The sequence below is a fragment of the Myodes glareolus genome, chromosome 1, assembly GCF_982192425.1.
Source record: "Myodes glareolus chromosome 1, mMyoGla1.1, whole genome shotgun sequence".
NCBI classification, from domain to species: domain Eukaryota; kingdom Metazoa; phylum Chordata; class Mammalia; order Rodentia; family Cricetidae; genus Myodes; species Myodes glareolus.
This window is the reverse complement of record NC_142026.1, coordinates 95,006,535-95,021,275: the sequence shown is the minus strand read 5'-3', so window position 1 is coordinate 95,021,275 and position 14,741 is coordinate 95,006,535. Positions and strand designations below refer to the sequence as shown.

At 38.4% G+C, this 14,741-nt stretch overlaps 1 protein-coding gene across 1 annotated transcript in view; it reads left to right on the top strand.

The window, feature by feature from the left end:
• Nucleotides 1–13,714, top strand: part of Frk (fyn related Src family tyrosine kinase) — a 100,123-nt gene extending 86,409 nt beyond the window's left edge. Inside the window, exons 5-8 of the mRNA XM_048425295.3 lie at nt 231–389; nt 8,149–8,330; nt 10,431–10,596; nt 10,978–13,714. Coding sequence (XP_048281252.1) covers nt 231–389; nt 8,149–8,330; nt 10,431–10,596; nt 10,978–11,186 — 716 coding nt within the window. The 3' untranslated portion in view covers nt 11,187–13,714. The remainder of the gene's footprint in view (nt 1–230; nt 390–8,148; nt 8,331–10,430; nt 10,597–10,977) is intronic.
• Nucleotides 13,715–14,741: the final 1,027 nt, after the last annotated feature.

Below are 14,741 nucleotides of genomic sequence, written 5' to 3'. Positions count from 1 at the left end.
ACCTACACATTGTAGCACATATATTGCAAACCCCTGACACAACGGCACGTGTAGTAATTAGGTTGCCCCGGCTGAACTGATTCCATTCTTTGATAACTCTGAAGATTTGTGACATTGATGTCCTCATATTACCGAGAGGCAGGAGGCAACCTCGGTGACACTCACCAGGCTGCTGTGGGACTAGGAAGGCCTCAATGACATAAAGTGATTTCTTCCTCTTCTTGTTTCAGGTTCAATGGACCCCAATGACTTCCTGAGGGAGGCACAGATAATGAAGAGCCTACGACACCCAAAGCTTATCCAGCTCTATGCTGTTTGCACTTTAGAAGATCCAATTTATATTATTACCGAGTTGATGAGAAATGGAAGTCTGCAGGAATATCTCCAAAGTAAGCTGAAGATTTAATAAAAAGAAGAAAAGGAGGAATTTAGTTTAGCTAGTCTCATAAATGTCAATTTAGCAAGCCGTCTATAACCCAAAGGATGTTTACAATGTGTTTATCTATAAGGATGAATGTTGTAACACTGACCAGCTCAACTACAATGTAATAGTATATGTTCTGTGTACTCAAAAAAGAGAAAAATGTATTTATGAGTGAAGGATGAAATTGTTCACAATGGACATATCAGAGTACTACATATAGTGGGGGAAACTGGTGAATGGATATTTTGTGTGTTTGCTTCACCAACTAATTGAACATTATTAGTCATGGATCAATATTTTCTGAAGAGAAGAGTTTGTGGACATGGGTTGCTTTGGAGAAAGACAGAAAGGTACCCTAGGTTCTTTGTCCTTAAGTGTGTGTGTGTGTGTGTGTGTGTGTGTGTGTCTGAAATGACATCTAGGGCTAGGCACCATTAATATTTTCAAGTTAAAAATAAGAAATATAGTGCTGCTGTATCCCTACATTTGATTCCTACAGTCACAGTAAAGGGCACCACAATGTTTATCACATGCGAATAATTCAATAAATAATAAAATAGTAAGTATTGAAACAAGTTGTTCAAAATTGAAATAAAGTACTGAAAGAATAATTCATGCTTTAAAAACAGAGACTTCCCCTAACGTTTTTGCAATATCAGAGTAAAGCGGATAGGATTATGAGCAGATGAAAACGGTGGACCCGAGGGCTCGGGGAGATAAGAGCACCTTCTGCTTTCTAGAGGAACTCGAGAAACTGGGAATTCTAAATTGTGAAACAAGAAGAAAACAGAGATCATGAGGTGGCCTACACAGTGCTGTGAAAAACAGAATATACGCAGCCCCCTTGAATGCACTCACCAAAGTTAGCAGCTTCAGAATGTGGGCCCACTACAGAAGAATCAGCTTCAGCCTCTGATGCCTGCTGTCTTATTCCTAGAACAAAGCAGAACAATCCTCTGTCATATCAAGAAAGTACTTTGCAAATGTCACCTATAACAGCCACATTAGATGGAATTGTGAATTCCCAGTATTTAGGCTTATTTAAATATTTAACTAATATATTTTGTCTCACTTATCTTTTCTTTTTGATTTATCTCATTCTGTAATGTCCATTTTAGATTTCGCAGCAAACGAGAGTTCCTCTAAGATATTTTCCTCCTGTAGTTTATTTTCCTACTACTGTCACTTTCTCTCAGTGTTTAAATGTCCATGTTCATCCATAGCCCCTTGACCTCCTTGAACATATTTATGATGGTTATTTCTAAATCAGTGTCATGCATATCTTCTGAGTTGTTTTCCCAGGGAATACTACTGCGGTAGAACCAATTTTTGGAGGAGATATAGTGTGTTAGTAGTTTTTCACATTCTATTTGGGGTAGGACCTAGGCACCTGAAGTTAGGTTGTTGGTAGTCCTTTTTGGTGTGTGTATCTGTCCCACTTTGTTGAGTGACGGTTTAGATCCCTGTTTGCTGTTACCCAAACTTGTCAGATTATGGGCAAGTTGAATAGTGGTTGAGATTCAATCCTGGGGCCATTCAGGTGATGGGCAAGTGAGGTATCCGAAGTAGTGCTAGCTCAGCAAGGGCTGGCTGCAGCTTCTGAACGCAGCAAGCAACAGACCTTTCAGAGAAGTAGCAGGTGCTTGATGCAGACATTCAGGAGGCTATAGAAGGCTTGTGTCATTATGTAGCTGGTCCTTAGGTGGCAGGGGCTAAGTCATAGTGAGAGTGGGTGGTGTTTCTTGTGGGAGGTATACAAGTCTCATGATGGTTCTCAGGTGGTAGGGGCTGTGGCTGTCCCTGTGGCAGGAGGAGTGTTACTGGGAGAGGGTCAGTATGCTGTGACCCTTTAGTGGCCAGGACTGAAGTCAAGATTCCAGTGTGGGTGGACATTGCTGCCTGGGAGAGGTGCACAGTAAATACTCTACATGTTCCTCCTGGGGATGGGACTAGGCCATGCTTGCTTCTTTGTTCCTGAAAGTCTGCACAGTCATTTCCATTTAAGTGAGGTGTTGGCTAGCCAACTGTGAGATCCTGAAACCTAATTTCTTTCTTCATTCTTTGTGTTCCTCTTCCCTGCTTCTGCTTTAACTCCATAGTTGTTAATCATCTGAGCACATTACTGATTTGTTTATGTAGCTTATGTGCAGCATGTTTTACACCACAAGGACTGGAAACTGTCTCCATTTCAGTGTTCTAGCAATGTCTGATGCATGGGGCATGTTTGGTAATACATGGTGACTGTCTGAAGAGTTAAGTTGAGGTTATCTGTAAACTAATAAGGTTGATAAGCTAGCTTTGAGGCTGAGGCACCAACTGGAAAAGCTCTAGTTGGTACATTGAAAATTCAGACTTCATGAATTTCTTAAGCCCGTTGATGTGGTTTACTAAGGGCTATGAATCTTGTCTTCTGGATTAGTCCACCAGGGGCAAATTTACTAAGGTCTTCGTGTTCAAAGGCATTTTGTGGATAGGAGGAGTAATAGATGTATATTTATTACATCTAAGTCTTTACCAATTAAGAGGTAAAAGCTCAGTAAAATGAGCTTGAATGGATTTTGCTGCTCTTGATGAGCCAAACAACTCTTCAGTGAGCGCATGTAATAGATTTCCTTCTGAAGATGGAAAGTACTGCAGGTCTGCTAACTTTGCGTTAGTTTTGGTGCATGGTGGTCATGGAAGTCCTGTGACCTTACGTGATTCTTAGGTCAGTGAGTCCTTCACAATAGAAAAGCATATTAGCCAGTCTTGCAGTATTGGGATTGTTAGTGAAAACTTCCCATGCACTTTGTAATAGGATCACAGTGTAAAGTGTGTTTGGAAAAACATGCACATTTTTTTCCTATATAGCAATCATTATAGTCTCTAATCTTAGCTGATTTGTTTTGGTAATAACTTTTTTCAAAATGAGAGAAGTCTATTAAAATACTTTAGCATTGAGAATATTTATATTTATATATACATATCTATATATCTTGCTGATAGTTATTTTTAAAATATACACTATTTTTATTAAATATACTTTGTGAAAAAAGAATATCTTAAAACGCCAAATTTCATGTCAATAAGATATCTTGATAAACATAGTAATGAAAGAAATCAAAATTAAAAGCTTTTAAGCAAGAGAGTAGTGACAGACTTGCATCTTCATATGGGAAAATGACCATCAGCGTAAAGGAGGAAGGAGTCACCATTGTAGAATACATTTCAGAACTCCACTTTTTACTTGGCTCATTTTAAAGAAGCTCTAAACACATGAACATTCTCACTCTTAACTTGTATGCTTAATCAAAGGAAGGGGAGGATGTAGACTACGCATTCACACAATGATAAAGTGACAGCATTTCTCTTGTGTGACAGTGTCGCGCAACGGCACTGAAGTGGAAGATGGGGAGGCGGATTTCTGGTTTCAAGTGTGAGCAGCTGAGTTGCTCTACTGATAAGAGCGCAGGGAAAAAGCAGCCTCTTGCTTTCACTCTACCCAGCAACATAAACGTAAACAAACATGGGCATTTATACAGGTTGTGAATAAAAGAAGCTATGACGGATATTAGCTTTATATTGCTTCCTACGGAAGTTATATTTTGAGTATATTCTGAGTTACACAGCTTTCTTTACAGACTGAAGCTAGACAGTTTATGTGACAAACAAGATCAATGTGAGCGGGGTGTTCTTTCCAATGTTTGGCCACAGCATCTGTGAGTCATGCGAAAGACAAATATATAATCAGTTATAAACTGAGCATTGTGACATTTGGGGGCAGAATAAATATTAATGACTGATTTATTGACCCTTTAATAAATAGCACTTAAGAAAGTCAGATATTTCAGGCAATTCAGGTAATACAGTGAATGTGATCTTACATACATAGTTCACTAATAACATCTTCCTGAAACTTAAGGGAAGGAAATATCTTTATTTGATTTAGCATGTTGAGTTTCCTTTTTTTCTCAATAAATACTTACAAAAAACCCTAGCAATATCAGACATATATGTACCCCTTAAGGAGTAGCAAACATTTTCTGTTTTTATAAGTTGGGTTCTGATGCGTGGTTCTCGGCTTTCATGCACTGTTTGCTGAAGTGGACCGACATGCGGGTGTATTATTTTCATCAGTGCCCTGCTCAGTCAAGCAGGAGCGCATAACTCTTGCTCTTCAGAAGCCTGGAGGCATCTCCATCCTCCTCTACTCTTGTGTGTTTAGAGGCACAGGCAAGGCATGTTTAGGCAGGCAGCACAGAACAGCTTCTGGAATCATATCAGTTCAGTCTCAAACACGCCTGGATTAGAATGCCTACTCTACAGCCTGCTCCTAGAGTAGTCGAAAGCCCTGTGTAGCAGACATGACAGGAAGCAGCAGTTCGTGTATTGGTCTGTGTACACAATTAGGTGATTTGCTGGAAACCAGATGCCTGAGGTAACCACAGGGGAGGATAAGGACATTATTTCGAAAAAGAAAAAAAAAAAAACCCAAAACCAAACCAAACCAAACCAAAACAAGAACAACAACAAAAACCAATGTACTGTGTCAGGTGTTTATCCAAATTACTTACAAGCATGAACTTAGCTTATTTTAAAAAATACCTTATGAGGCAAATATTCTTAGTTTACAATTAAAGAAAGAGGCCCAAGAAGGTTAGCAACCCGTTTAAAGTGACTGTCTGGGGCCACTTCTTCTGCTATAATGTCACGGATAGCATTAATATTGTTCCCCAGGCTGTATTAGTTGTCTGTGGTTATCTTGCAAACATGAATTATGCCACTTGCCGTAGTTAGTGTGCTGGCTAATTTTAAGTCAACTCGACACAAGCTAAAGTCATCTGAGAGGAGAAAATGCCTCCATAAGATAGAGCTGAAGGCCAGCCTACAGGGCATTTTCTTAATTTGTGTTTGATAGAGGAGGATCTTGCCCATTGTGGGAGGTGCAATGCCTGGGCTGGTGGGCTTAAGTTCTATAGGAAAGCAGACGGAGTAAGCCACGAGGAGCAAGCCAGTAATCAGCACCTCTTAATGGTCTCTGCATCAGCTCCTGCCTCCAGGTTCCTGCCCTGTGTGAGTTCCTGCCCTCTCTGCTTTTGATGATGAACTCTTATAGGGAACTGTGGGTGAAATAAATGCTTTCCTCTTTTGATTGTGATGTTTTGTCACAACAATAATGACCTTAACGAAGATAGTCAGGAATGCAATTGTAGCTCCCTGGGTTTCAGAGCTTAGGAATCATGGCAAAGGTGTCAGCATTTGCCAAAATCATCTCAAACTCCTAACAGGGAGGTATCCGTTTCCAAACCAACTCATATTGCTGGCAGGAGCTGGCTCATCCTGGGCTGTTGAGGAAATCAGTTCCTTGCTGGGTTTTGGTGAGAGGTTGTCCTGTTCTCTTTATCACACAGGACAGCTCATAACCTGGCAGCTTGTTACAGTAGTGTGGGCAAGTGAGAAAGCAAGGGAACATCCTTATGACAGAGCCACAGCCCTTTGTGACTACTTCTTGAAAATTTTGTGCCTTTGGTTTTTCCGTATTGCATCAGTTAAATGTGTAACTTGGTCCAGCCCAGCCCCAGGGCAGGGGATGATGCCTAGGAAGCAAAGGTCAGTGGGAGCTGTTGGCTAGTCATCAGCATCTCCTATTCCCTATACCTTTAGTTCCTTCTTGATATCAGAAGGTAGGCTGCTGTGGCCATCAGAAAGTGATGCTTTGTCCATGCTGAGCTTTATTTAATCTTCATGATAACATTTTGTTTTCAATTGTGCAATTGATGTTAGAGACTATAACATACAATTTAAAGCTTTTGTAACTTTGCATGCAAAATTAACTATTTTGTCATATGGATAAATTGCTCTTTAGGTGTCTTTCTCTAAGAAGTGACATGAGGCCTTAGACTTTTCTCTTTGTGTGACTTTACATTATGAAATGTATCCCTGTAGCTTCAGAGGTGAGGGAGATTTAAGGGTCAGAACTGAAGATTTATCAAAATCTAACTAAGATTAGATTCATCCCATCTGACTATGGTGGTAGTTTTCTCTTAAGGTCTTTGATTTGTTACAATACCTCTATCTTTCTTGTTTCTGGTTGATTCTTCCCAGTTTTCTTGAAGGTTTACTTTTCTCTGCTGACTCTCAATGTTAATGTTCTCACGAAAAGTGTTTCTTCCTAGGAACCTAACACACTCATTAACACGACCATTACATTTGTACGTTTAACTGCAACCCTGGAGTCCAGGTCCACAGCCTTATCTTCTTTCAACCCACTTCACATGGGTAATTCACATACATCACTGGGCAATTAAAATTGCTTCACTTTTGCACAGGTGCAATGATAATATTAACGTCTAGGATCCATTGTGTTCTTCTTAAGTACCTGAAACTGTGTAAAGTGCTTTACATATATTAATTCCTTTGAAATTCTAATTTAACAGTAGATATGTTGGAGACACCAAGGTATAGGGATGTTAATCATATTGCTCAATGTTACAACGCAATATGAAGAGTAACCCTGACATCAAATCTGCTACCCTGATGTCATATTGGTCTCCCTATCTCCTGTGCTATAGTTCTCGCTGAAGTTGGGGCTTATGCCTAAACCTAATGACCACAAGTCCAGCCAACTATACAAAATAATATTTGACTTAGGAAGGACAGGAGAACAGGAGCATGCCTTTTTGTGTAATGACCCCAATTTTCTAGATGTCTGCAGGTACTCACCAACAGTGTGTAGCTTAGCCCGAGGATGACTTAGAAAATTTCAGTTTCCAAAGCTAGCACTGGACACTTTACTAATGAGCAAGCCTATTCCACTATGTATATTTCTGTACTTAGTTATGTAAAATGAGTAGTAGGTGGGTTTCTCTCTATTTAAGGTGTGTCTGTATCTGGAGAGATGTACAACATGTTCTGAGAATAGCAAGCTATGAAAGGAAATTAAAAATGCGTTATGCATGTAGGTGTAAATGCGATGTATACTTTTTATAAATGATAAACCCTTACCAGTGATCTAATTTTTAAAAAAATATGGTGAAAGAATGAAAACTTTTTTTTGGTTTAGTCAGATTGTTGCTATTTCATGAGTATGATGAATAAAGTAAACTATGCCATGTGTTTTTCTGTTTATAAAATAGAGTGTATATGTATATATATACATATACTCTCTCTCTCTTTCTCTCTCTCTCTCTCTCTCTCTCTCTCTATATATATATATATATATATATATATATATATATATATAGTGTGTGTGTGTGTGTGTATGTGTGTGTGTGTGTGTAGGTAAGAGGTCAATATTGAAAATATTGAGTGCCTTCCTCAATAACTCTCCACTTTATTTTTTGAGACAGAGTCACTGAGTCTGGAGCTTACTCACTGTGAGCCAACAACATCTGAGGTCTTCCTTTCTCTCCCCTTACCCCATCACTGAGATTACAGGCATCTGCAACTTTTGCAACTATGACCAGAACTTTTAAATAAGTACTGGGGATCTAAAATTCAGACTCTCATCCAGTGAGCCATCTCTCTATCCTGCAAATACTTTTAAAGAGACAGAAGTTCCCAAATGACAGTTTCCGTGAAGAGGCAAGTCAGCGATGTGTAATTCTGAAAACACACAAACTGGCACCTGTGTATTCCTGGTAGATTGGTGTTGTATCACATATGATTGATGTGTCAGAATTCTCAGAATTCACTTGGGTAGTTCAATGCTTTGCAAGATAATCTCTCATTTTTCTTTTGTTTAGATGATGGTGGGTCAAAAATCCATCTGACTCAACAGGTAGACATGGCAGCACAGGTGGCCTCTGGAATGGCCTATCTGGAGTCCCAAAACTACATCCACAGAGATCTGGCTGCAAGAAATGTTCTTGTTGGTGAACATAATATCTACAAAGTAGCAGATTTTGGACTTGCAAGAGTTTTTAAGGTAGAATTGCTTTTGTTTTCGTCAATTCTTAGAGTATGTTAAATACCAAACAGGTTAATAGACCATTAAGTTCACGATTATTATTTAAAACTATATTTCTCAGCTCAGTGTGGTATCAAACACTTGGAATCCCAACACTCAAGAGGGTGAGGCAAGAGGAGTTTGGGTTCAAGGTTAGACTTTGAATTTCAGTAGGACTTCTATTTCAAAACAATAACTGTAGCAAGAGTAACAAAGCCACATATACAAAACAAATAAACATAGCCATGTTGTTCATCTACGGTCCATTGATAAAGGCAAGCACTCCAGGACCTTACAGACAGTATGTTTTTCTCTTTCTCTTTCTTTAAAAAGGGTGGGGCAATGAAGGAAAAACAATGATCTGGTAAATTAATAAATATGTAATTAAGTTTGTGGTTGAATTTATGATCTATTTTTCATATGCTACCAGCAGCACCTACTTACTCTCACACATCTCTCACAGAAAACAGTAGACTGTATCTACCTTTGCTCACTTGACAATACATCGAGACCATTCTGCCATGATTCTGCAGCAATGAGAATCTTTGTATGTATGTATATTTATATACATACATACATACATACATTTATATATATGTAAATATGCATGTGACTGTTTTATATATGTGTGTCTACTTGTTCTCTTGTGTGTGTGAGTACACGTAGAGGCCAGAAGTTTACACTGAGATTTCTTCTTCAGTCATTTCTCCAAATTATTAAAATGTTTCTATGAATTCTTTGAGGATTTCATGCAACATATTTTGATCATATTCATCCCCTCCTCCAAACTGTCCCAGCTCTTCCATATTCTACCTACTCTACCCACCCACTTCATGCTCCAAGTTCTCTCTGTCTGTCTCTGTCTCCCCCTTCTCTCCCTCCCCCCTCCTCCTCTTCCTCCTCTTTCTTCTCTCTCTCTCTCTCTCTCTCTCTCTCTCTCTCTCTCTCTCTCTCCAAACTTATTGAGACCAATTAGTCTTTACCTTATGTTTTGCTGTAGGGTCTCTCATGGAATCTGTAGCTATCATTTTGCCTAGACTGACTGGTTACCCAGTTTCCAGTTTCCACCTGCTTCCTCACCCTCAGCACAGGGGTTACAGGCATGCACCACATCGCCTGGCTTTTATACAGGTGCTGGGGATCACGCTTCCCCAGAAAGTAGTTTGTCCACTGATCCATCTTTTCAAAACTGAACCACTGGGGTTTCATTTTCCCATACTCACCTCGTTGTGTTGCAAGATATTGATCCAAAGATAACAAGAAAATGGCACCATAGGAAGTGTTTACATCTGGACCTTAGATTTCCACATCATCCACTAAAAATATGAATGTCTACATGAAACACAACAGGTAAAGATTTTCTTTTCATATCACCTTTTCTTTTTTAGAACTTAATTAGAAACACACTATGTTGTTAAACTAATTTAAATTATTTAGATACTGCTTTTTGGTATTAACAATTGGTTTAAATGATTTAATGTATATGCATATTTTGCCTGTGTGTACATCTGTGCCTCATATGTACGGGTGCAGTGCCCACAGAAGCCAGAATGCCCTAGATCCTCTAGAGCCGGAGTTATAGATATTTGTGAGCTGCCATATAGGTGCTGGGAACCAAACACGGGTTCTCTTCAAGAGTAGCAACTGTTCATAAATACTGAGCCATCTCTCTAGCCTTAGGAGCTCTTCAGTACCAGCAGCAAATGAAACCAGGCATTCTTTCACCCTTTTCTTCTTCTCCTCATTCTCCTTTCTTCTTTCTCCTCCTCCTTTTTTTAAAATTTGTAAAGGATTGATGTAAATCCAGATTACTACAATTCTTCTGCATGCAATCGATTGATGCTCCACCATGACTATGATTCGCACACTGTAAGTTCTCAAGAAACATCTTGCGAATGGCGTGTCACTGATTCTTCTAGTTTTCATATGTCCAGTTCGTAATATTTGATATTGTAATAGAAATTTACCTAAGCTCAGACTGAATATTTCCTTGTAAATTTTCATGTGAAACAGGTTATAAATATGCGGGGGCAGCACAACAAATCGTTAACTTGGCTTGAATCCTTGATACATTAACAGGTAGATAATGAAGACATCTATGAATCTAAACACGAAATAAAGCTGCCAGTGAAGTGGACTGCACCTGAAGCCATTCGCACTAATAAATTCAGCATTAAGTCTGATGTGTGGTCTTTTGGAATCCTTCTCTATGAAATCATTACTTATGGCAAAATGCCTTACAGTGGTAAGTGATTAATTCAGAAGTGGGCCTTTCCGCTGCAGGTCACTTGCTTAGATGTGACTTTAACTGCTTTGCCCAGACTCAGAGGGCAGAGTTATGAGGCTGACCATACCATGTGCCTGTAGGAGCTTGAGAGATAAAATTTGATGGCGATAATTTGCATTAATGGGGTGGTTTATTGCTTTCTTCCCCTTTGCTCTTGAATTGCTGTCTTATAGACATTACTTTCTGCAGGTTTTAGTTTAATGTCTACATCCTGGGAAGTAGATGGTAGATCTCATGGCTTTATTAAGGGAAAGAATTTGCTTTGTATCCCAGAATTTAGTGTCTATAAATTGAAGTCTCTGATTGTCCATTTTTTTTGTTCTTTTATTTGTTTCTTAGGTATGACAGGTGCTCAAGTAATTCAGATGTTGAGTCAAAACTACAGACTGCCGCAACCACTTAACTGTCCACATCAGTTCTACAGCATCATGCTGCAGTGCTGGGATGCAGAGCCTCGGCAGCGGCCAAAATTTGAGACCCTGCACAGGCAACTGGAAGACTACTTTGAAATTGATTCTTCATATTCAGATACAAATATAATTTCATAACTATGAATTATAATTTCATAAAATGAACACCAAAGGAAAAGAAGAAATATAATGAAGATGTGAAAAAAATCAGAATCATCTCTCCGGAAATACAGTCTTATAAACCAACTGTGAAATCAGTTCATTTTGACATATTCAGGTGATAGGGTGAACTCAGCCGTGTATTATACATTAAAAAAGATTATCTCTGTATTTTATTGACGAGGGCACACTGCAGGACAGTCTGAGATGATATGTCATTTTCTCACTGCCTGGTACAATTAAACACATGAAATGAAGCTATTTTTCCTTTTAAGAACTACTCACATTTCTATTTATTGTTGGAAATGCCGATCAAGAGAATCAACAGATGATAGTTTTTACTCAGTAACGGTTGTAGCATTTTCCTGTTTACTGATTAGACTGGTTATTCATTATTCCTCAAATTGCTGAATCCCATCATGCTGTTATTATGAAAGAATTTGATTGCTCTACTGCACAGCAGGACCTGTGCTCTGAGATTTTTTTTCCCCTTTCTTTTAAAATATCCTGTAACTACAATGATGGCAAAGCCATGTTAAATGACTTGATTGTACTTGAAGTAATTGCACATACTTTTCCTACGCATAAGAAAATGAAGCAGCTGTTGAGAAAAAGAATTAAAATCTTTTTCATTTTGTAGAAGGAAATGATGGCGTTTTTCTATACCTCAGTATGTGTCATCAGAGAATCGTCTGCATTAGCTTTAATTGTTTAGTGTCAGGAATCAGGTTGCAAAGCTGATGAACAGTTGTGTTTGAGAATATAAGGGAGCCACCATGTTGACCACCTGGTCTGAGAAATAGATATTTATGTGGCTTAGGAAAGCTAGAGAAGAGCTGGAAGATTGCTGCTATGTTTTTAGTAAGAATAGCAAGTTCCTTTGCCACACAGGCTGGTTTTAAATTGGCTACACAACCAGTTAAGTCCTGCTTCAGCTCTTGAATCTTGGGATAATGTCTGAACTTGGTTATACCTTTTGTCTGTAGAGACAGGAAATTTTTTAGTTTTTTTAATTTTTTTTATAATCTTGGTAAGAACGTCTCTGTTTTCTTAGTGTATCGAATATTCTGCCTAAAGTGATGTCAAAGTCAGATTTATTTATTTCCAGACCTTCTAATGCACAGCACTGAATGAATTTCCCAAAAGGAAACAGGGTATATCGAGTTTACCTTTTATCCTTCTTTAAGAGAGAAGAGAATATCTAGATAGTCACAAAAATCTGCAATAAAAAAAATCGATTCTTTTAACTAGAAACTAGGGGGCAGGGCACCAGGGACTAACCATAAGCAGTTTGGTGTTGCCATGGTAAAAGTCCTTACAAAATGCAACTTAGAGGAGGAAGTGTTTTTGTCTTTCAGGTCAGTTCATCACTGCAGAAAGTCACAATGACAAGAGCTTGAAGCAGTTGGTTACATCATATCCACAGCTCAGAGGAGAGAGAAATAAGTACCTGCATGTGTGGTGTGCTCATTTGCTTGCTTGTGGTCAGCTCAATTTCTATATTCTTAAAAAGTTTGAATAGGGAATAGTATGTCATACAATGGACTGGATCTTTACAAATCAATTAACTTAACAAAGACAATTCTCTACAGACACGTCCACAGGCCAATCCAACATAGACAACACAACATTGAACTTCTCTTACCAGGTGATCTGGATTGTGTCAAGTTGCCAAGTGTAGCTATCCAACACATCACTTAAGACTCAAACCCTATCAAACTTTCCAGTCTAACACAAGCATTGTCTGTGATCTGTGTTCCCGTGATCACAGATTCCCGTTGGTAGTAACTTAGGCTCCTTGTTCTACTTTAGCCAACAAGAGAAAAGTGGCTTCACTCTTAGGCATTATCCATAAAAATATTATCATAAAAATATTCTCATCTTTTAGGGGGAGGAAGCTGATGGCAAGCACAAGTCTTGTGTCCAAGTCTGGACAACAAACAGTACAGTTACTGTGAGTGCTGAGTGTTGAGTGGCTTAGAAGAAGTTCTGCACTGGAGCTGAGATATGACCTTCTTCAAGACAAGCTGTTTATTCAAATTAAGTTAGAGATTCGTTGATGGATAGGTGTCCATTAACAAAACCATTTAAGAGGAATTAACTGTTGGAATTAATCTATGTACATCTCAAGCATTTCTGAAAACTTTAATCTGGATCATGTGGAGCTAAAAACTGTATAAGCACTCAGAGAAGTAAGAATTAATATTTTAATCAGATGATAGAGAATGGAATGGAGTAGCTTCAATTATTCACTTCCAGTTATCTAGTCTAATCTAAGCAAAGAGAAGATTTTCAACAACTAGTTGGTTAAAATAATAATAATAGAAGGACAATTTTCTATTTTTTCTGAATTAATTTCTTTCAGGAGATTCCGTTCAGGGAAAATATATATATATATGAATATGAATGGAAATATTCCCATTTTATTGTGCATATTCAAATGCTATGTACTTTTTTGTGGTAGCTAATAATAATAAATTTGTAGTAAGATCTGGTTTTGAAACAAAGTGGCTATCCTTTCCTCTTTTAATACCATGTGAAACTTGTTTAACTCACCGTATTGGATTCTTGGGAACATTTATGTTCAAGGTTCTGTCAAAGCAATCTATTATTCCTGTCTTTACCCTGATGGATCATGGAGAAAAATAATGGATTCAGTTATGAGAAACAGTAATAGATTTTTTTAAAACTGACATAAATTTCACTCCCTGTATAGAATAAAAGGATAAGGAAAGAGATAGGTTGAGTTTTCCACAATGAGCCAGCTCTCGTTGAAGCTACTTCCCATAAATTGTAGCCAAGCCCTTTTCATGTAATGTTTTATTTATGTAATCCAGTTATTTGGAGGTGGTAGTGAGGGATGTGAGTACATCATTTTATGTGGCATTTCAAATCATTTTTGACAAAAACCTTAAGAAGTTTTGTGATAGGAAAATTCAAAATTCCATTAAAGCCTCCTTTTAAGAACATAGGGAAGGAAATAGGTTAAATGACTCAGGGTCAAAGAGGCACAGAATGGCATACTAGTTGTAGCACAGAGCCGAATATTTTGTCTTCAACACAAAGTCAAATCCACAGTGATCAGGAATATACAACCAGGCTATATGAATGGGTAGCCTGGAAGTACACTAATGGAGAAGCCTGGAGGGAGATAACACTTCACTCACAGCTACTACATACATGTTTCATTGTGATAGTAACATGGATCTGGGGTATCATGAGAAACACTAACTCTTTATTCTTCTGTCTAAAGAAAACAATTCCTTGTAAGCCTTCCTGTGACCCAGCTACAGTTTCCAAGAGGGGGCAGAAGCCAGGTGTTACTCCACGTTAGCACATGTTGAACCCAAAAATCAGATTTTTCTTGATAGAGTTGGATGTATAGTATTTTGGCAAATCACATTGCTGGTAGGTAATTGGTGACTTTTTAGGGTTCTTTGAAGAGGTGCATTGTCTATGAACTGGAATGGTGATGAATTAATACCTTCCTCAAAATGCATCACCATCTCTTATCAGTGTTAAAGTGATTGGACT